Raw genomic sequence first — 22288 nt, 5'->3', positions numbered from 1 at the left:
GCTACATGCTAACGCTACATGCTTGTGCGCCGCTCATGTGCCCATGTGTGAAACAAGTCACGTGTTTCTTGACCCTGTACCAGCTTAGTTTAGATGTGAGATGCTACCCTGACTGTATCATTGTCCTGAGATCCGGCACTACATAAACAACTAGTGTATAGGAGCCCTAACAGAGTGCCTGTTTCTTTGAGCCACACAGAGAGCCCCTTACTTTCGGCCAATTAGAGCGGTTCTTTTTTTCAGCCAATCAGAAAGACCCTTACTGTCAGCCTAGCAAAATCAAGGTAGATAATATTTGCACAAAAATTGCTCGTTAAAGTATCTTATAATTGGACCAGTGTTCTTTAAAGGCTACCGTTTGGTTGACAACTGGTCTGAGCTCAGGCTACACTGACCGAGCTAATGTAACTTAATTCATAGGCTATAGCATAATCTTAGCTAGGTTAGGGTACAGTGCTGTTGCTAGCTAGCATACCGTTAGTAGAACTGCATAGTAAAACACATCTCTTGTAATTTGCTAACCTGGAGACTCAATAAGGTAAACCAGGTGTTCAGGTAGGACACCTCTGTTAACTGAGGGAGGTTACTGACGGACTTTAACACACCATCCTGACGCTGGAGGATCAGGGGATTTGACTGAAGGTGGACCAAAAGAATCTTTTCTGTGTCTCTTAGGCTTCTGGGTCAAGCAGAGTGTATGTATATTTGCCTGACATGGTGTCTTCAAGTCATTTATAAAGTATTTCCATTCAGGTGGTTTTCTATTGGTTTTATTTTGTACCGCTATTTCACATTAAACTCAGCGGCGGCTGTCGTTTGTTTTCCCCCAGAAAGGGGCGGGGACTTGTCGCCAGCTTGAAGTTCCCGGATGTGCCGATCTGATCTATGTGACTTGACGCAGCTCCGGTTCAAAAGCGTTTTCTTTCACTCACACGTGTACGCGCACGCACGCACTCATTCTCACTCTCTCAAACACACACACACACACACACACACACACGCACTCAGTCACTTACTCACTCCTTTCTCTTTTCAAAAGCCCCTTGTGAAGCAGATTGACAGGCTAGAATGAAAATGAGGCGGACGCTCGGTCACGACTTCAGTGCGTCCGAGTCCTTTTGAGAAGACCTCTAAACTTGGATCATATCACCATGGGAGCTATTTGGGCTGCAAGGGACTTTTGTTTGTTTCTGCTCTTGTTAAATAGTCGCCAAAGCGCAGCGCGTCCAGAGATTCGAGGTGGGACTGTAGTGAGTGTGTGTGCATGTGTGTGTGTTGTGTTTTCCAGTCGTGGAGAGTGCTACTTTACGCACGCTTTCAGGAGTGCGCTCTTGTTATTTCCCCAGTGGTGACTTTTAAACTTTCTTTTTGTTTCTAAATGTGTAGCCATATAACAATTACTCTTGTGTAAATTTATGTGCTCCCTGTTAACATGCGCTTGTAGAATAAGTTTTGTTTTGTATGTAACTTATTAACCATCTGGTTAGTTTTCACTGGACTTCTGTGATTGCCTGCTCTAGGCTTGGAAAGTTTATGTTTTACCCTTTAACTCAAGTCAGTTAAATGAGCTTTCTTGCTTGTCTTCTTTAGTATATTCTCATAAAACATGACAAAATTAAAAGTGCAGACACGGTTAAAGCCACATTGTTTGACTTGTTGACTTGTTTGAAAGTGTTTTAGTCATTATGGCCCATAAGACTCATTTGGATTTCAACAGATCCATGTGCAGAGGGAAGTGATGGCTGTCATATTGATGCTATTTGTCAGACAACCCAAGGCTCATACAAGTGCACGTGTAAAGCAGGCTTTAAAGGAGATGGAAAACACTGCGAAGGTAATGTGTCTCCTTTTTGTTGAGCTGTTTGATTCACATTCATGTGTGGTTACCCAAATCTTCTGAGTGTCACAGTGGGATCACAGAATTTGGATGTTTAGGCACACATTTTAATGCAGGATGGCATTTGGTTGGGTTCTAATATTAACTACATGTTTGCGTTGTGGCACCATTTCTGAATTCCTAATGGGAATATAGGTAATTTGTTCTGTATAAATTCTTTAAGATATACACTGTACATCTGCCTGCTGCATTCAAGTTCTTGATCTCACTGTTCAAAGACTAAAAAGTTTAGGATTTTAACTTGGAACGTTCATTCCCGCGACCCTTAAGGATAAGCAGTATAGACAATGGATGGGTAGACATTCATTTCATGTGGTGTTTACTTTTCAGACATTGATGAATGCGACTTGGAGTACAATGGTGGCTGTGTACATGAGTGCAATAATATACCTGGCAATTATCGCTGTACTTGTTATGACGGATTCAATTTGGCACATGACGGACACAACTGTCTAGGTAAGTTCAGCATTACACCACAAAGTAAATAACCTTTTGCGATAGAGAGCTTGAATCATCAGCTCTGATGGTGAAGAGTTCATGTTTGTGTGGGCTCGACGTGAGGTTTCTCACACTCGCTCAGACTTCTTTCCTTGAGCCATCTTTGGTAAACATTTCAAATGTAGCCAAAGACAAACAGTTTTGGTTTTGTTCATGCAGCGAATTAAAAGACTTATAAATATTTATGCCTGACATTTGATTTGCAAAAAACTTTATGTTCATCTGCAATGTTTGTAACCAGTGGACATAACAGCCACAAGCTCATTTGTGAATATAGCAAGTACTTTTCCAAAGTTTTGTAAATGCTGTTTATCAATTGATGCAATCAATCCACTGTCCTGTAGATGTGGATGAATGCAAGTTCAACAATGGTGGGTGCCAGCACACTTGTGTCAACACCATGGGGAGCTATGAGTGCCGCTGCAAAGAGGGCTTCTTCCTCAGTAACAACCAGCACACATGCATCCACCGCTCCGTGGGTGAGTGTCCAACACGTCACATGCCTCCTTCTGTTTGCCTCACAACACAGTTGCACTGCACCTGAAGCACAGGATTACTGCCGATATTCTGGGTTCGTTCCCACAAATATAAATTTGTTAAAAAAAAAGTGTGGTGGAAGCAACATTTAAAACAATGTATGGTTCATTTATAAAAGTAGCTTTTAAGTTTGTATTATGTGTGTGTGTGTGTATTTGTGGACAAGTGTGGACTGCTAATTGTATTAAGTTGTGAAAAAAAGGCAGAGAATTATGCAGAAAATTCTCCAATATTCACATACAAATCAAGATTGACGGCACAATGAGGGGTGACAGGTATAAGCTGGCTCCCGTCACTGAGCTTTTATCTGCAGCAGCGACATGCTGTGGGAAAAGGATCTCTGTGTCCCAGAGAACAAAATAAGTTAATAACTGCAACACTCAGGTCTATATGGTCTATGTCACAGATTAGTCTGAAGTGCCTTTGTTTTGTCTTTTTGACTGAAGTCAACTTAAATGCAAGTGCTTTCCACTCCGTCGGGTCTTGACAACCCTTTTAAATCCCGTGGGCCTATCCACTCAGTTGTGACCCATCTGTATTAATGGTGCTTCATCTCAGCTCATTTGTTTATCATGTTGGAGATACTGGAAGAGTTTGCAGAGATTTTCTTTTCCTCAGGGAATGCACGATTGAGCAACTTCTGCTTTGCTTACAGAGTTTAGTTTTCCTCTGTAGAAGTGCTAAAAATAACACAATGGTTGATGTTTTGGGATTGTGTAAGGCGGGAGAACAATCAGTGTCTTTGAGGATGCCAGACTAATCTCTCAGTGTGTGTGCCTTTGTGTGTAGTCGGTCAGTCACTGTAGGAGAGTTTCATTGTGTACCTCTCGCCCTCTTTCTATCCCAGAGGGCCTCAACTGTATGAATAAGGAGCACGGCTGCGCCCACATCTGCAAAGAGACGCCCAAAGGGGGTGTGGCCTGTGAGTGTCGCCCAGGGTTCGAGCTGGCCAGGAACCAGAGAGGCTGCATCTGTACGTGCTCAGCGGCATGAAGCTAACTTCGCACCACACACCCACCAAGTCACACACACACACCGTTTGCTTCAAATGTTGCGCTGATGATACGTCTTATGGTTACATGTTGTCGACCCTGTAGTAACTTGTAACCATGGCAACGGAGGCTGCCAGCACACGTGCGAGGACACAGAGAACGGCCCCATATGCAGGTGTCACGTCAGGTACACCCTGCAGCCTGACAAGAGGTCGTGTGTAGGTAAGCACACTGTTTGTAGACTCCACTAATACAAAACTGATCTGTCTGTAGCTCAGTCATTTCATAAAGCTAAATTATATCCAAAAGTTTCCAAAGACACCACACATGCCACACACAGTTTTGGGGGAAATGTATACAAAAAGTTGCGCAAGATGTCTAGAATATTTTAATTAGATGAAATTTCTCTCTCAACCTCGGTAACAGTAGTTTTTTTTTTTTTTTTTAAACCAAGGTCCACTTACCAGCTTGGATGTGGTTGAGAAGGTCGGTAAGTAGACCTTGAGTTAAGATTTTCTTTTTTTTGGGTCAAATAGAATAGAGTCCAGGGTTTGAAGAAACAGGATGTTTATAACATCATCCATAGAATCATCTGTTTTCATCCATAGTGTCATCTGTAAAATATCTTCTATTCATAACGTCATCTAGCTTCAACGAAGAGCTGAAACAAGCTGGTAATGTGCACTGTGCTGTCAGAGAGTGTGGAATAAGATGATTTTAACAACCCCAAAGTGATATAAGGCAAAACAAAACAGGAAAACTGGATGTTTAAACTGCTTGTTTAAACTGGTTGTTGACGTATTTTCAGTGTTCAGTAATTTCTGTTCAAAATATAACAAAACTAGACCTCCGCTCAATGAGTGCACATTCCAGGAGCAGCTTACAGTGTGTGGGACTTTGTTTCTTTAGTAATGCGTAGACTATCTTGATGAATGAATGAAAACACAGCAACTGGAAACATCTCTCTGTCAGTTCGTCTGTTAGGCAGTGTGCATTTTTCTACACAATGGTTATGAAGGATAAGGATCAGATATTGGGTAATATCTCTCGTTCCAGCAGCAGCGTGTGTGAGGTCCAGGCATATCGCTGCAATGTTGTCTCCAGATTCACTTTACTGATGTGGTGTGCTATGTAACGCACACCGAGCCCCTGCAAGCTGAATATCTCAAGTGTAAACATGCCTCTGGCTACTACAATGTGACCAACACAAGCACCCAGAGCTGAAGTCAAAAGAAAAGTCATCGCGAGTGTGTTATTTAATAAATGTAGTGAATTTGCGCACCAGTTCCTACTCTATTGATGATTGCTTTCCTGTGTCACAGAACGAGATGAAGCCACCACCGAGTCCTCAGACCACAACGTCACGTCCTTCACTGAGGTGGACAAACGGGTCAAACGAAGACTGTTGATGGGTAATAACCACACTCCTACAATTAGAGACTAACAGCTCGAATTTGTGTTTTTCGTGACAGCGTGTTGAACTGCCAGGAACCACTCAGGGGGAGAGGACTAATGTCTAGTAAACCGATGCATTCCTCAGCCCTTTGAGCAAACTGTGAAATGACTCCGCACTCGCTTTCTCGCCCCCGCTTTCCACCCTGAAAAATATGTGCATTTGTGACAGTGTGGTACATTTCACGTTTTCCTTCCATTTGGGAGGGGCACAGTGTGAATCTTTTCTTGTATAGTTAGTATTTATCAGTTGTGTGATTCTGGGTCACTCAATGCGTGTAAAACATTATCTCTTTGGCACTTTACCAACTACATGGCTGGCACTGTTTGGTCCTGTCTCATAAGTAATGCATGTTGTTGGGGTGAGCCCAGATGTCAGCATGTACCTAACCTGTGCACTCTGCATCCAAACATACAGCTGTGCACCATACAAATGATTCCCTGGAGCCTCATTTGTCTGTTTCCGTCAGCCTTTAATATTTAAAGCAGTATTTTGTATGTTCAAAGCAATTTAGACAAGAACTAATATAATATATATTGACTCTGTACTCCAGGTGTTTTGAAAGCACAATGTTGAGAAAATCAAAGTTCAGTTTTAGGATCTAGTATCTGACATTGAAGAATAATGTAGCATATTTCATAAGGATGAAGGTCACTCGCGTACATTCATGTTGCGTGTTGTAATTTCAGAGACCTGTGCGGTGAACAATGGGGGATGCGACTGCACCTGCAAAGACACATCCACAGGCGTGCGCTGCAGCTGCCCCATCGGCTTCACGCTGCAGCCGGATGGGAAAACATGCAAAGGTCAGACTGCCAGTCCACAAAAAAAAACATGCTCTACTCAAACACTGATTCGGTTTTGTGGAGTTGTCAGGACATTCACCTGTTTCTCACAGATATTGACGAGTGTGAGCTTCACAACGGCGGCTGCGAACACTTCTGCAGGAACACTATCGGCAGCTTTGAGTGCAACTGCAGGAAAGGCTTCAAGTTACTGACAGATGAACGTTCTTGTCAAGGTAGATGTGGCTCTTGAATTGTTTTGTTCAAACTCTGCACAGCCTGCAAAGATTGGAACAAAATTGGACCTGCTGGCAGATGTTTGTGATGGCCATAGCTTCTTTGTGCATCCTGTACATGATTTCTTTCAAGTCTAAAAGGCTTAACCTGTACTTTTATGACCACATGTGTTAAGGAAGAGCCACATACATAATTGAAGAGTTAAAGTTACAGGGATTGAACTATTTTCCTGTGTTATGTTCTGTTTTTGTGTTTTGATTTTTGTTAACTTGGATACGCTTTTGTTAACCTTTTTGAAGAATGCTGACCTGATGCAATTACAGCTACATTTCAGGCATCTGAATGAAACACCGCCCTCTTTACACCTGTGATTACTATCAGAAACCAATGCTATTTTATCTGATGCAACATACTGTACAAGCCACATTTCACTGAGTGGGAAAATTCAGGATCAAATGCAAAAAATGTGTCTGTGGGTGGGAAGTCCCTCCTGATGAAGATTGCAACTGACTGCCCTGCTATTATGTCATCTGCCTGATTCTGATTACAGATATAGATGAGTGTTTTTTTGAGCGGACATGTGATCACACATGTGTGAACTCCCCCGGTGGTTTTCAGTGTCTGTGCAACAAAGGCTACACCATGTATGGACTGGCCCACTGCGGAGGTGAGTCTACACTGGGCGGAGGGAGCTACGCCTAACAACTTGAGCGAAACACTGAAGAGCTCAATTTAGTGATGTGTTAAAGGGTAAAAAAATCATACGAAAGCTGCTCACTGATGTGTTTTTGAAAATGGACCTTGTAATTATAATCATGATTTTCCCCTTTCGTCTCAGATATAAATGAGTGCAGTGTGAACAATGGCGGTTGTGAGCAGGGTTGTGAGAACACCATGGGTGGATTTGAATGCTTTTGCCATCCTGGTTATAAGCTACACTGGAACAAAAAGGACTGCATTGGTAAGCCAGCGCCTCTTCCTATATGAGAGGCGCATCTATTGAATGCTGATGCTCTTTCTGTCTGGAAATTGTGTGACAGTCGTTTTTTTGGACAAAAATTTTGGGGACAAAAACAGGAGATACTTTGAATTCTGTTCTCTTTTTTTTCTCTTTAATTTTCTGCCACTTGGTTTTCTTGTGCTTGAGTAAAACATCCGAAATGCTACGATGCTGACAGGATGTTGTGCCTCGTCTTCACGGGCCTCTTCCTCCTTGTTACAATCAAAAGTGTTCTTTTTTACCTTGGAGTCTTGTTGTGGTTTCTATCTAGAGGCTGAGGGTTTACCACCTGCAAAACCCCCCTCTAAACCTACCTTGAACTGTAGTAAGCAGGAGGGAGGGGACCGCTGCTTCCTGACGTGCCAGTCCCAAGTTCACATCAGCAGTGGTGAGTTGATCGAGCCAAATCTTCGTATAGCACAATTTACCCGCCACGGTGACCCGTTGTGTTATTGTCAAATCACTTTACCTGCAGATCCATCTTCTTTTTGAGTGTTTTCTTCTTGTGAACTAAAGCTGACCCGCAAAACTACTGCACATACACTACAGTCCCTGACAAAAGTCTTGTCGCTTACCGAAGTTGTTGGAACAACAAATAATAACTTGACTTGTAGTTGATCAATTGGAATCTGAAATGGCTTATATGAAAGGCAAAGGCCTCTGGATTATGTGTATTGTATCAAAATAAGGTTTTGTATCATTCATTGAGTTTTATCATTTAATTAGAACAGAAAGGTCAGATTTGGCTTTGACAAAAGTCTTGTCGCATACAAAAAAAAATGTACGGTAGAAATTATATTTTATTTTGAATACACAAACATGGTACAATAACATCACAGCATAAAGCTATGGTCCCTTGGGAAAATGAATTAACATCGTGTATGACCCCCATGAGCTTGGAGGACTGCATCCATACGCCTCAAATAATTTATTGATGAAGTCATCTGGAATGGCAAAGAAAGCAGTCTTGCAGGACTCCCAGAATTCATCAAGATTCTTTGGTGACTGGGCTGGCCAATCCTGGAGCACCTTGACCTTCTTCGCTTTCAGGAACTTTGATGTGGAGGCTGAAGTATGAGGAGGAGCACCATCCTGCTGAAGAATTTGCCCTCTCTTGTGGTTTCAAATGTAGTGGGCAGCAAGAATTTGTTGATATTTCAGGCTGTTGATGTTGCCATCCACTCTGCAGATCTGTCGCACACCCCATACTGGATGTAACCCCAAACCATGATTTTTCCTCCACCAAACTTGACTGTTTTCTGGGTGAATCTTGGGTCCATGCGGGTTCCAGCGGGTCTTCTGCAGTATTTGCTGCGTTTGGGATTCAGTTCAATGCATCAGAAAAATCTACCTTCTGCCACTTTTCCTCTGTCCATCCTTTCACCAAGCTGTGGGCCTTTGCAAATGCAACACGATTTTTTAGTTGCCTTCTGTTTAATGCTAACTTCTGAGCACTAATTTGGCCATGGAGACCACTGCGTGAGAGAATTCGACAAACTGTTCTTCGAGATACAGGGGTTTCTGGTGACCACTTCTCATGTAGCTCTGCTGCAGTTGAAAAAGGGCTGGCCCTGGACTGTCGAAGCAACAAACGGTCCTCTCGAACAGTTGTCTTACGGGGTCTGCCTGACCTGGGCTTGTCATGAACTTCAGCAGTTTCTTTTCTTATCCTCTCCACTTGATGTTTGGATACACTGAAGATGTCTGCCACCTCAGCAGCAGACTTGGTCTTCAGGTTCTTGATGATCAGCACTTTGATCTGTGGTTGAATCTTTGGCATATTGTGAGAGGTCAGGTTGCACTTTAGATGAAGGTCTGGTGTGCTGGGGTTCTTTTTATACACACCTGGGAATGTGTTAATTACAGTATTTGTCACAGGTGAAGCTCTAATCTATGATTGGTTGAATCATTTAAAGGCACGACAAGACTTCTGTCCAAGCCAAATCTGACCTTTCTGTTCTAATTCAATGATAAAACTCAATGAATGATACAAAACCTTATTTTGGTACAATACACATAATCCAGAGGCCTTTGCCTTTCATATAGGCCATTTCAGATTCCAATTGATCAACTACAAGTCAAGTTGTTGTTTGTTGTTCCAACAACTTTGGTAAGCGACAAGACTTTTGTCAGGGACTGTAGTTCTTGCATAACATAGGAGTCACTGTGAGTTCTGTTAGGCTCCTGCATATTTTCCTGCTCTCATTATTCAACAAACAGATAAAAGAATCACTGTGTTCTCACTGCTCTGCTCCCACTTGGTGTACTTTGTCAGAGCTGCAATGGGGTCAGTTTCACTCTTGCAATGTTTCAAACTGAAAATTAGAAACCTAATCAGTCCTCCACAAAAAAAACCTTTCATGTTGTAATTGTGGCCTAAAAGGTGACATCAAATTTATAATAATCCATCTAGGTTTTCTTTTGTTAAAAACTGAGATGATGTTGGACCAAAACATTTAATAAAAACTAATAGCAGGCCTGAAGTGGGGAGGTGGCTGCTGGAAGCGTTGACTTATCCAGTCACCTGTTAACTGAGCCTCTAGCACTAATTCTCCACTTGATTTCTGGCAATCGTTGGATCACGTGATAGTCTGAAACATTGCAAGGAGTTAATGGACGTCATCAGAGCTGACAAAGCGTAGCAAACAATGGGGCTCGTACATGTTTGGTGAATAATAAGAGCAGTAACTTGTATGACATGTTTGATCCTATCAGATGGCACACCCCAGTCAGGTGCACCACTACTTCGATGGCATGATAATACCCAAACTGCATGGTACAGTACAGGTGCATGCAGCCATGTTATGGAAAGGTGATAAAACATGGCGAAAGCATGCTAATGGAAATGGAATTAGTGAGTAAGTCAAGCTGTTTTAGATTTGCAAGTGTGTGAACAGCCGCCAACATCGGTCTGCAGAGCGACTCTTCGTGTTCCTACATGCTGCCTGTTTGCTCTCTCTGACTTGGCTTTTGTGACCCAAACTTTTGTCTGGGTTGGTCTGTGTGTCACGGCCTCTTGTGTGTTTTCAGGGACGGAGGATTCCTACACGGTGACCTGTGGAATGCCTCTGCCCTGCTTGGCTGACGCACAAAAGAACAACAGTGGCTTGTATTGCTTAGGCAAGTACAAAACATCACAGATTTACATCTATCTTTCCGCTCTGCCACACAAAACGGTAACTCCAGAACAACTCAGGCTTTACTTGTTGTCAGTCGATACAGACGTTGAGCTAAATGATTTTGGTTTTCTGTTCCTCTGTCCTGCAGGCCCAGAAGTAGCCAGTGTTCCACGCATTAAGACCACGGCCACTTTTAAGTCCGGCACTGCGAAGTGCAACTTAAAACGAAGTCAGGAGAAACTCAAGGAGAGCTTAAACTCAGCCCACTCAGGTACAGAGGTTGCCACACAACAAGCATAACATTGCCTCCAAACACACAACCTAGATTACAGATAAACAATGATTACAATTACAGCTCCGTCACGTCATTGGTTAAAATACATTTTGGGTTTACCAAGAACTGCCAGCATCTAAAGCCACAGTCTTCAGAAGATAAAGCAGACCTGAAGGCTGCATCAAAGTAAACCAAAAACCAAAGGCAAATGTGAAAGAAATTTGTGGGGAAAGTGATGTGGTTTTGACTGTCTTGAATGTCTCAGTGCAGCACTTTGTCTGACTGTGACAGGGGAGGATGTAATTAGCCGTAGCATGCCTGTCAGTTGCGTCTGACCTAGCCATCAATCAAATGGGTTTCCGATTGTAGGACTGTTTTGCTTCTCCACGGGGTTTCGGCGTGGCTTTTTACATCCCTCACAGTCACTGAAGGGGCACATAATTGCTTCAAATAAAGGAAATTGTTGTTGTGATGTAACATCCTTTTTTTTCAGCTCTCTCGTCTACATGAAAAAAAAATGACCAAGTTAGCCGCATAAGAAGGCTGTTTTAATGTCATGCCCATGTCCACAGATAGCAGGTTCCTCTTCACTGAAAACGTCCAGTTCAGCTACGTGAGCCTGCGCTGCACCTCGTCTGGACAGCGCACGCGCAGCCGCCACGGCAGGAAAGCTGGTGAGGAGGACGGCTCCTCGATAACAGCTGAGTTTGAGCTGGATGTGAACCTAGAGGAGGTAACAGGTTGGTCTCTCTGCGCTTCCTCTCTGCCTGCCTGCCTGCGACCTCTGCTTCTCCATCTGTCTTTCTCCGCTGTCTGTTCGTCACTAAATGTACCCAACTGTTAAAGTATCTCCTGTTTTGACTTGGCTGTGGTGGTGGGCTTTAGGCTGGGAATCTGAGAATCGAGGTGTTTTTGTTTTATACCCTTGAATTCTTCATAAGAGGTGGCCTAGATTGCCTTTTCCCTGACTTGATGGTGCTTTTGTGTGAATGTCTAGGTAAGCATGCGAGCACCAAGGCATGAATGTACAATTTACGGTAGGTGTGGGAACGTTTTCTTGTGGAAACGGTTGTAGTATTAAATGCTTCTCTCAGCAGAGAGCTGTGACCTGAACTGCGTGCGCCGGCGCTCAGAGAAGAAGCTCAGGAAGACCATCAGGACGCTGAGGAAGTCCATCAACCGCGAACAGTTCCACCTCCACTTTGCCGGCTCCGACTACGAGCTCGGCCGGAGTCTGGGCCAGCCAGCAGAACTGCCAGGACACTGTGCAGCAGGACAAGTGCTGATGGGCAGGAAGTGTGGTCAGTTTGATTTTTGTATTTACCTTTTATTCAATACAGAAACCGCATTAAAGATCAGAACACGCACCATTCAACCCGGAATCACTTCTGCTGGAACTATTGATGCTTCTCATCTCTCCAGAGCGCAGATTTAAGCTGTTTTTGCTACACCTAACACAAGGCAGCAATGGCTCTGCCTCTCAGCAATTGAAATGGTCCATGCCAGTAAGATATATTTAGACAAGCTGGTTTAATGATTGGATTTGGAGCAGGTGTGGGCCAGATGAGTGCCATATTTGGTTTGCAGACATGCTGTAATGAGCTAGTTGGAGGGGAGAGCGAGCTCGCATGGAAGAACAGAGAGACTGTTGTTGGCACTCCAAGCCGTGAGATCTTCCAGCATCTCCCTGGAATAAGAGTGTAACATGAGGGCTGATGGCAGGTCTCCTGGTAGCTGCTGCCTCTTGGTTGGGTTTTTATATACAACCTGTGATGGAGAAAATGTTCATTAAATAAGACCGCACACTGTCAGTGTTGGAGAGCTGAGCGCTGGCATGTGTTTTCTCTGGCTGTTGGGACTGCGCGCCCCTGATTTCGGGCCTCACAGTGAGTTTGCTGCCTTCTGCACGCCTTCTTAATATCAGCGAGAGGAAACTGGTGCCTTTCTTCTGTTGAGACGTCTAAATATTTATTCAAATGGTATGCGTTTTGTTCAATATATGCACGTCTACTGCCAATCTTGAAGATGTTTGAATCAGATGTAGACCCAGATCTTCTGTAAACCTCATACAACTCTTACAGTGTGTTTTGGTTTTGGTCTTCCCCCTCGAGGAACAGGGCTGGTGGAAGTGTTATAATTCATTTTAATGTCTTTGCACTTCAGACCAAAACGTGTCAGAAGCTATACATATCCTGTAGTTTGTTGAGGTAGCTTTTTTTAAAAAGCAAATCACGAGTTTTATATTGTATACGTCTCCTAGTAACACCATATTTTTTTGACACGATTTAAACCAAAAGCGCTCCTGTTCATTACTTCTATCTTGCAGTAACACCGGTCTTAAGTGAGTTGATTCCTTAACTCCCCCGCTATGCTTTCAGGTCAACATTAAGCGGTCTATTGGCCGTGGCAGGGGAGTAGACATGTAATTTGGGAGCGGCATGGGGGGGGGCTGAAAGGCATTCTTCTTAACCTCCAGCTCTTTAAAGGAGCTATATTTTCCCCCTCCTCCCCCACCTCCCGCTCTGGCTTAGCTCGGAGTGCAGTTTAGTCCTTTTCAGTTTGCCCACTCCATTGAAAACCTCATTTGGGGCTTGTTCTCACTGCCTCAGAGGGATGACAACACAGCCTCCACTGCATTTGGAGAAAATACTTCTGTGCACTCTTCAAGGCATTTCTCTCGTGATTCTGTCATTTGTTTGCAGCGGTTTATATTCAAGGACGATTGTTCTATTTACATTAATTCTGTGGATGATTTAATTTATCAATTATGTAAATATGTTGTTGTTCAGATGTATGTTTGGAGGGTTGGAAATTTCTTTTACCTAACATCGTCAGCAAGTGACCGAAGCACACATTTATGTATTTACGTGCAAATGGGTCAACGGCTACGATGATCCAGAGATGCTGTGAATGGTGCGTGTCCACGTCTATTAGACTGTTGTAGTCGACTTGTTTGCGTGTTTGTTTTAACATTGAAGATGTTTAGGAAGTGCTGTTGATTCAGGCTGGCAGTTTGAGTGTTGCGTCCCCCCTGCCCCCCAGCTGGGGCCACTTTGCATGACCCCCAGCCACTAAACTGCTAAAGAGAATTGACTTCAGCCACACCATGGGAATCAATTAGCATCAGTTGTTTGGGCCTCCGCTTGATGGGCGCGAGCAGCGATTGGGCCAAGCAGAATGGGGGGATTCAGAAATCTGACCCCTTTTATTGGGTTCAGCTCCTTACCACTGTGATACCGTAGTGTTTTCCTATGTCATCAAGTAGGCAAAGACTGGGGACTTGAATAGAGGTGAAAGGTCTTTTAAACCTCTTTGGGGCCATCAATTCGAGGACTCTATAGAAGCGTTCTTTGCATTTGAAAGGCTTCAAGGTTTTTTTTCTCTTTCACTCTCACTCTCTCTCTTCTCTCACTGCTTCCCTCTGTCAAATAAAAGCTGTTAGAGGACAATGCAATGATGGCTCCTCATGGTCTTTCAGAATAAACAATAGGTTTCAAAAAATGAACTGCTCTTGAGAGAATTACATTTTCTTTCTTTAGAGGAAAATCTAACAATTTGCTGAGCCACGTTTAATGGATCTACGTTCAAGCTTTTGTGCGTCGAGCTTTTAGAGATAGAGGTTTCTCTGCTTACAGACAGCTTAAAGGCTACAACTGAGGCACATTTTGTACTAAAGGCTCGGGATTTAATTGATTTATTCTTGTGCGAGATCAGCTCCAGTTTTCAAGTGAAGTTCTAAAGACCATCAGACAGACGCAGTAATTCCCAAATTAATTACAGGCATCACTCTGAATGGGAGGACCCAAAGCAAAACAGCACTTTGGTCCCTTTAATCAAGCCCTGGCACTTTTGGGAGATAAGAAGGAAATACTCTCTTTGATTTGCTTCTGTGTTTGCCTTTAAAAGCGGTGATGGTGCTTATGGTGGTATTAAAAGTTCCTCCCTGATGCACAGCCACGTCGTATCAAGTATTAGGATGTGTCGGATGTAGGGCACAAAGGCAGCTGTGGAGAGGGTTGGTGCTCTTTTGTCTCAAAGATTCTGGCTGCATTAGGTTGGTCTGAAAAGCATTTTAACAGCTTAATTCTGGGTTTTTGTACACGTGTTTCTGTCTCTCTGCATTTGCTTGCAATTTGTGTGTGAGTGTCTTGAATTGCCTCCCAACTGAAGTTACATTTTAAGTAATAATGTAACGGTTACCAATTAAAAGTGATGCTTTTTAATCTTGAATTGAAATTCAGTGATTATGACTGATTCTTCTCTTCCATAATCAATAATCTGTAATTTTATAATTATTTGCTAAGACTTAAAACAATACAATCTTGGATAAATGTTCACTTTCTCTTGTTGCAAATTTATGTCAACTTAGGTAATAGGACTACATTTAACACGAGTAACAACCAAATAAGTTATGCTGCCTTATGCAAATGAACTGACAGACATAACTCATAAAGATACTTTTTTAAAGGTTTTGCCTTTTATGAAACTGTGAGTTTAGTATTTTATGTGAATATTCACTGCATTTTATGAAAATTGGAATCTACTCCTTCGAAGAACCTTTCATAAGATCAGATAAGATAAGATATTCCTTTATTCGTCCCACGACTGCGAAATTTACAATGTTACAGCAGACAGGAGGAGATATTAACAAAATATATTTTGCACAGTTAAGACAGACAAAATATAAAAACAGAAACAATATAATATACATAGGGGCAAATAGCATATAAACAAAGAAGGGGGAGATAATAAAAAGTAAAGCACATTGTGAAGTACTTTCAATAAGAGTATTCATTCAATTCAACCAAAACATTAAGGCAATATGGAAGATCGACATGATTGTTCTGTCGAACTCACACTACTTATATTTTCTCCATCTTCATGCAAATGCTTAGGACTCTTTTAGTTTAACGAGTTGCAGCATTTAATCTCCACTAAGCTGTGCCGGTACATTCTCAAGTCAATGATACTTAGAGTGGTCATTTCCATGCAAGTAAAACTCTCAGATCTGTCAACAGATTGATAAATTAACCAGACTCCGCTAATGCCTTTGATGTGTTAAGGATGCTCTTCACTGTGTTTATCCATTTCAAGTACGTACGCGGTCCTGTTTGATTACACTTGAGAGGCAGCTGATGAAGTCTGGGTTACTTTACTTTAATGATCTTGTCATGCCATTGAACTGCTGTATTTATAGTGTAAATCCGCAGTGTGGTTAGGACTGTTTGATTATGTGCAGCCACAGGGCATGCTGCTTTATTTGTTGATTTATGTCTGCATTTTATACTGTCTATCTCCGGCTTTGGTAGACAAGCGTTACATGACACTGAACTGTCTGCTAAATTGATGGAAATTATACGTTCTGACACATCAATCTGTTTTGGGTGTCTTAACTATTAGTGTTTGTTTTCAGTTTAAATAATTAAATTTTCTTTTAACTTGATTACACATAACAGCAGCCTTTTTCGAGACAGTAATAGGTGTGTTTAAGTATTTAGAGATGTTTCATTTTTCAAACTCACCGCAGCACCGAGACAAAACTATCAGATCTCAGAGATGTGACAAACAACCACAAACTTGGCAGCACCTTGAAGAAACCTTGCGGGCCTACGTAAAATTTGCTCTGTTATAGTGAGTCTTGCTACAAGTAAATCATTGAATTAATTTGCTCTGTCTTGCTGTCACCCCCCCACCTGTCTGTTAGTGAGCTGCGGTGTTGGGACTTACTACGACGCAGATCAGGGAAGGTGTGCGTTGTGTCCAGCTGGAACCTATCAGGATGAGGAGGGGCAGATGTCTTGTGAGGTCTGTCCTGGACCCGAAGGAAGAGAAGTCTCCAAGGTGGTCGGAGCTCGAAACATGTCAGAGTGTGGAGGTAAGACTGTCAAGTCATGTCCCTTTCATATATGTAGCTCAAAATGTGCTGTCTGTGCAATCTGCACGACATATGACAGTCTATCTTCAGATCCTCGGTTCTCATAACTTTTCAAAAATGTTCATGCTTTTAAACGTACTAGTATGTGAAAGAAGACACAGCTGTAAGATTGACAGCACATTATTATATTATTAGTTCTCTTCTTATCACTTAAGCTAGAGACACTATTTTAAGATAACTGGCACATCTACAGTTCACCTGTCTTCACTGTAAGTAGTTATGACGGCTGTTTTGTGAGTCATCAAAGGTCTGCACAGTTTGTATTCCCTGACTGTGAACAGTTCTCTCTATAATCATAGGAGAGGCATTACAAATATGAACTCATTAAAGGAATAGTTTCACATGTTTTAGGCAGCTTTAGCGGGGCTGGTTGGTGGGTTTTGGTAACTTCTGTCAGAGCCAGGCTCACTATTTCTCCGCTTACAGTCTTTGCTCTAAGCTAATTGGCTGCTTACCACAGCTTCATATCTATCATACAGACATGACAGTGGCATAAATCTTCTTGCCTACGTCTCGGTAAGAAAGCACACAAATGTGTTTCGCAGTGTCTTAACAGTTGCTTTAAAGCTCTTGAAAAAGTTGGCTGATTGGTTGGCTTTTAGAATTTCATCCTGTTGGTAAGGACAATAAAAAAAAATGAAAAATCAGAAAATGCATAAGCCAAAGGCAAATACAATGTAAAATCCGCAACAAATAAACCAAAAGCAGAAAAAGCAATGAAGGCACAGAAGGACACGAAATGTAGATAACTGTTTTGTAAATATAAGCCACACAGGAAGCGATGGTGCCCAGATAAAGATCTCTCTCCCCGGCAGATGTTCTGCTTTGTGTAAAGCAAAATAAGCCCGAGCTTAGATGTTGAAGATGTATTTGAATTCAAAAGCTGAACTCGGCTTCTTTGAGTCCTGAATAATAGCTGAAGGAGCCACCAGGTCTCCTCCTGTGCTGTTATCGGCATCACTTTGTGGCTGAATCCCAGATCCCATCTCCTCTGTCAGACTAAACAACAAGAGCTATCAGCAAACTCCCGCTAGCACCCAGCTTGTATTAGTCACCCAAGAGTTACACTATGTGAGGAGTAGTTGCACTCTAAGATAAAACATGGCATCATTCCATTAACATTTGCTCGTCTTTTACCATAGGCTCTTATCTAGGGGAGAGCATTTTGTATTATATTCCACATGAAACATAATAAATACATCCCATTTTTCTGCAGACATTTCTGCATCTAACAGTTCACACTCTGACTCGACCAAATGCTTGTTTGTCTTCAGGTCAGTGTTCCCCCGGTCAGTACTCTCATGACGGCTTCATCCCCTGTCTGCCCTGTCCACTGGGGGCGTACCAGCCAGAAGTGGGACGCACCTCCTGCTTCCCTTGTGGAGGGAACCTGGTCACCAAGCGCAGTGGTGCTTTTACCTTTCAGGAGTGTGAGACCAAAGGTATGATAGTTATGTTGTTGTAAGTGCAGTTCAGTTTAGTAGAGTTTCTCATCTATTAACATACATTCTAAAAAGAAACTCAACAAAAACCTGACAATTGTATGAAAAATGTATGTGTGTACATCACAGTAGTATCACATGGTTGTTGAGTCTGTGGAGCTCTTTTGGGTGTTGATGGGACTTTGCTGCCCTCTGCAGCTGTTGTATTGTCTGTACATGTAGGCGCTTAAGCCATTTAAAAACTATGCACATTTGTTTTGGTCGTTGATGCTGACATATAAATGTGACATTTAGAAAACCTTTAACCGTGCATATTTGGAACAGTATACAAACTAATTGTTCTCTGTGACTGCTGCAGTCCAGTGCTCTCCAGGACATTACTACAACACCAGCACACACCGCTGCATCCGCTGTCCCATGGGCACGTATCAAGGAGAATTTGGGCAGAACTACTGCGTCGCCTGCCCTGGAAACACCACCACGGACTTCGATGGCTCAACTAACATCATGCAGTGCAAAAGTATGTAAAGATTGTGTACATTAAAGCCGCTGGAACATGTGCACATACTAAATGAATGAATGGGATTCAGTTCCAAATAATTCACCAAGAATAAAAATAACTATTTGTCACATCTGTGTCACGCTACAGATCGACAGTGTGGAGGACAGCTGGGAGATTTCACTGGCTACATCGAGTCCCCCAACTACCCGGGGAACTACCCATCGAATGTCGAGTGCACCTGGACCATAAACCCACCGCCCAAACGCAGGATCCTTATTGTTGTCCCAGAAATCTACCTGCCTATTGAGGACGAGTGCGGAGACTACTTAGTTATGAGAAAAAGCTGTAAGTTTTAACTGTGTGTATGTCAATCATGTTAAGTTTAAGAATTGTTATGCTTATGTTGAGATAAGTCAGGTAAGGTAAGATTATGGCAAGATTCACCTTTTTTAAGTCATAATGTCCTCAGAAGTGACAAAAACTAGTTTTTACAGTCTGCGTATGCCAAGCAGCATTAATGTAATTTTGTATCAAAGTGTCCAAAATGGTGTAAAAATGTTACCCAGGAGAACCAAAATAATGTGTCATTATTTTATCTTAATGGGATTACAGCCGACTACTCGCAATAATGTTGTAAGATAATTATAGATGCCGTCCTGTGTGCTCATATGCTCATTTCACAGCTCTCCCCAACTCTGTGACCACCTACGAGACTTGTCAGACATACGAACGTCCAATCGCTTTCACCTCCCGCTCCAAGAGGCTTTGGATACAGTTCAAGTCCAACGAGGGAAACAGTGGGAAAGGCTTCCAGGTCCCATATGTGACATATGATGGTACGAAGAAATGTGATGTATTCTGGTTTAAACTACGATGCTGCTACCTCACCGTCTTATACAAATTTGATTTGGTTATTTGTAGTAATGACCTGCTTATGGGCTTTATTTGTTTCAGAGGACTACCAAGAACTGATAGAAGACATAGTCAGAGATGGAAGATTATACGCCTCAGAGAATCACCAGGAAATTCTCAAGGTATGCCGATACAGATGTTTAATAAAGAGCTAAAGTGACGAGTGGTTGTGTTTTACAATGTTTCATGTATAATTTGGTACTTTACCTGCGTTATATCTGTTATTCTCCGTCCACATTAAATAGAACACATAAATTGAAATAAAAAAGTGTTAAATTACTGTCTTTTAAAATATATTTTAAAAAATGTTTTATTCATAGCTGTTATGTCATATCGCTAACCAAGAAAAACATAAAAACATAAAACAAATGCTACATCCTGACATTCATGTGCACCATATTCACACAATAAAGGAAAAAAGACAAACACAAAGAGAAAGCTGAAAAAAAGATTTTGAAGTGTCTTTCTGACCTTTTACATCTTTATCAGAGAGCAAACAGTAGAAAACTGATGGCAGACAGAGATGGTGAATGTCCCTAACCTAAACAGTGCCAATGACATTACAATATGGTTCCCAGCAGGCCTCCTTAACCTCCACTTATTGATTTGGGGTTGTGTTTTGTCTGTGCTTAGGTCCTGTGAGCATGTAGCGCCCTCTTTTGAAGGCTTGCGGAAGTACAGCTGCTGCTCTGTTTGGCTTTCATCGTATGATTTCTTGCACTTTCCGCTAATGCAATATGTTTTCTCATCAGGACAAGAAACTCATGAAGGCGTTGTTTGATGTGCTGGCTCACCCGCAGAACTTCTTCAACTACACAGCACAAGAATCAAGAGAAATGTTCCCCAAATCCTTCATCCGCTTCCTGCGTTCCAAAGTCCTGAGATTCCTTCGCCCTTAGGATGCGGCCGGCTGAGTAGATACTGGCCAGAGTATCTGTTTTATCCATTGACCGCTTTAAGATTATTCTGTAGTTACCTGTTTTCACACTGAGCGATACTAGAGTGGACTACACACATGATAAAACTGATCCTGAAGAGAAAGTGGACAAGTCAAGCAAGTGGGCTTTGAACTGGAGGTTTGGGAGGGAGAAATGATCGGTGATAAAGTGGTACCGAGTGTAGACCCACGTGGACCACCTCAGATTGGGATCTGGACCTCTTCACTTTGTTTGGAAACATGTTTTGATTACCAACAGATGAACTGTAACGACTTTATAACTTCCTTTAGATTTTAAAGTCACCGTCTCGTGCTTCAAATCCAAAGTGCAAATATATGGATCTGAATGTTGCTAAATACTGTAAATGCAAACGTTACGAGACATTTTCTAATAGCATCATGATGAAAAACAAATGATGGTAGCTTAAAAGATATATACTGAATGTCAGTAATTCTGTATATAGAGTGTGTATCTAGTTTTAACATAGGCTACTTTCACAGGTAGAGGTTAATTGACAGAAATACTATGTAATGTCAGAAACAAATATAGCACAAATGTTTTCTTGGGAACATTAGCACTACTAAAGAAGTAGTGGCACCACAAAAGCAATTATTCTGATGAATGTTTTGTATATGATGTAAAAAGTTTTAGGTGAGACACTAATGTATTGTAGCAATTACGTACATTTTTGACAGTATAGCATTGCTGCAGTTGCTGGTGGCCCATGTATTTGGCGTTCTATGGTGTATGAATTAGCCTTTTCACTTTCCCAAAAAGGTTCACACTGGCTTTTATGCATTCACGAGACATCAGCTGCTTCAGCAAAACATCAGCTCAGAGTGCATCAATACAATTTGTATTGTGAACTAGAAACCAAAGACAAGTGTTCATTGTGCAGACACTCAGAGGACTGGGAGGGAAGTGATTTTGAGAGAAAAGAAATGAAAAGTGCTGTAAAATAGAATTGAGCTATTCTCCTGTCTTAGATGACACATGTATGTATATTTTTTATGGTTTTGTACATCTAATATGCTGTAAATAAAGATAGGAAACTTATTTTGTGTTCTTCATTCCCTTTCTCTGCTTCTCTTTTATCTTTGATGATGCACAAAACGGAACTTTTAAATTATTTAAGCTGCACTTAATTCACACATTGACATTTCACTCTCACACACCAATGCTGCTCTATTAGACCTTTTTTTTCTTTACTTATTTAGTAAATTCATTGCATACACTCATTTGGGGTAACACACTGCATCAAGCTTTCTAACTTGATTTATTTGTATAGATTTTTTGTAATTACCTGTGCCCTGTACATATCCATCTGGTCCATTTCTGGTGGACCGCTAGTACTTAATTTACCCTCCTGGGAATAAACTAAGACTCCAAGGGCTCTTAAGCAATTAAACACAACGCGGATCAATATGGATCAACCATCATCAAATAAAATATAGTATAGTAAGTATTTTTGTTATATAACTTATACACAACAACAGGACTACATATATTATTTATTGTTCTGTAATGATGTGTACCACTACAGGTGCTCTTTCTCCCCCTCGGTCCTCCTGGTGGACCAGTTTGATACTAATACATGCATTCTTTTTAAATGCAAGTACCTCCCAGTTACCTGCGAGGGCGGAGAGTAGCTTGGCTCGTGTGGGCTTTGGGAAGAATTACCAGAAATATTTATTATATTTTTTTTTACTCAAAGACCAGGCTTAATACAAAACCAAATAATGTTATTAAACACACCCGTCGGTTACA

The 22288-nt window shown here is 41.9% G+C and overlaps 1 protein-coding gene across 3 annotated transcripts; it reads left to right on the top strand.

Moving 5' to 3' along the window:
- Positions 1-983: 983 nt before the first annotated feature.
- Positions 984-21559, top strand: scube2 (signal peptide, CUB domain, EGF-like 2). 3 transcript variants are annotated; one of them, XM_070836185.1, is made up of 23 exons: positions 984-1239; positions 1718-1834; positions 2228-2353; positions 2740-2874; positions 3780-3905; positions 4030-4146; positions 5247-5336; positions 6067-6183; positions 6276-6398; positions 6950-7066; positions 7238-7360; positions 7671-7787; positions 10430-10519; positions 10667-10789; positions 11365-11532; positions 11887-12093; positions 16497-16667; positions 18002-18169; positions 18528-18689; positions 18819-19016; positions 19355-19507; positions 19626-19705; positions 20336-21559. In XM_070836185.1, the coding sequence occupies exons 1-23, from the start codon at positions 1152-1154 to the stop codon at positions 20480-20482; spliced, it is 3063 nt and encodes a 1020-aa protein (XP_070692286.1). In that variant the 5' UTR covers positions 984-1151; the 3' UTR covers positions 20483-21559. The 3 variants fall into 3 exon arrangements, with proteins under 3 accessions (XP_070692286.1, XP_070692271.1, XP_070692278.1); XM_070836170.1 differs by lacking the exons at positions 7671-7787; positions 10430-10519; positions 10667-10789; positions 11365-11532 and adding an exon at positions 4379-4414; XM_070836177.1 differs by lacking the exons at positions 7671-7787; positions 10430-10519; positions 10667-10789; positions 11365-11532.
- The last annotated feature ends 729 nt before the right edge of the window (positions 21560-22288 follow it).

This window comes from Pempheris klunzingeri, chromosome 1 (genome assembly GCF_042242105.1).
Source record: "Pempheris klunzingeri isolate RE-2024b chromosome 1, fPemKlu1.hap1, whole genome shotgun sequence".
Lineage (NCBI taxonomy): Eukaryota > Metazoa > Chordata > Actinopteri > Acropomatiformes > Pempheridae > Pempheris > Pempheris klunzingeri.
The sequence above is the reverse complement of the archived record's forward strand: the minus strand, read 5'-3'. Positions and strand labels throughout refer to the sequence as shown.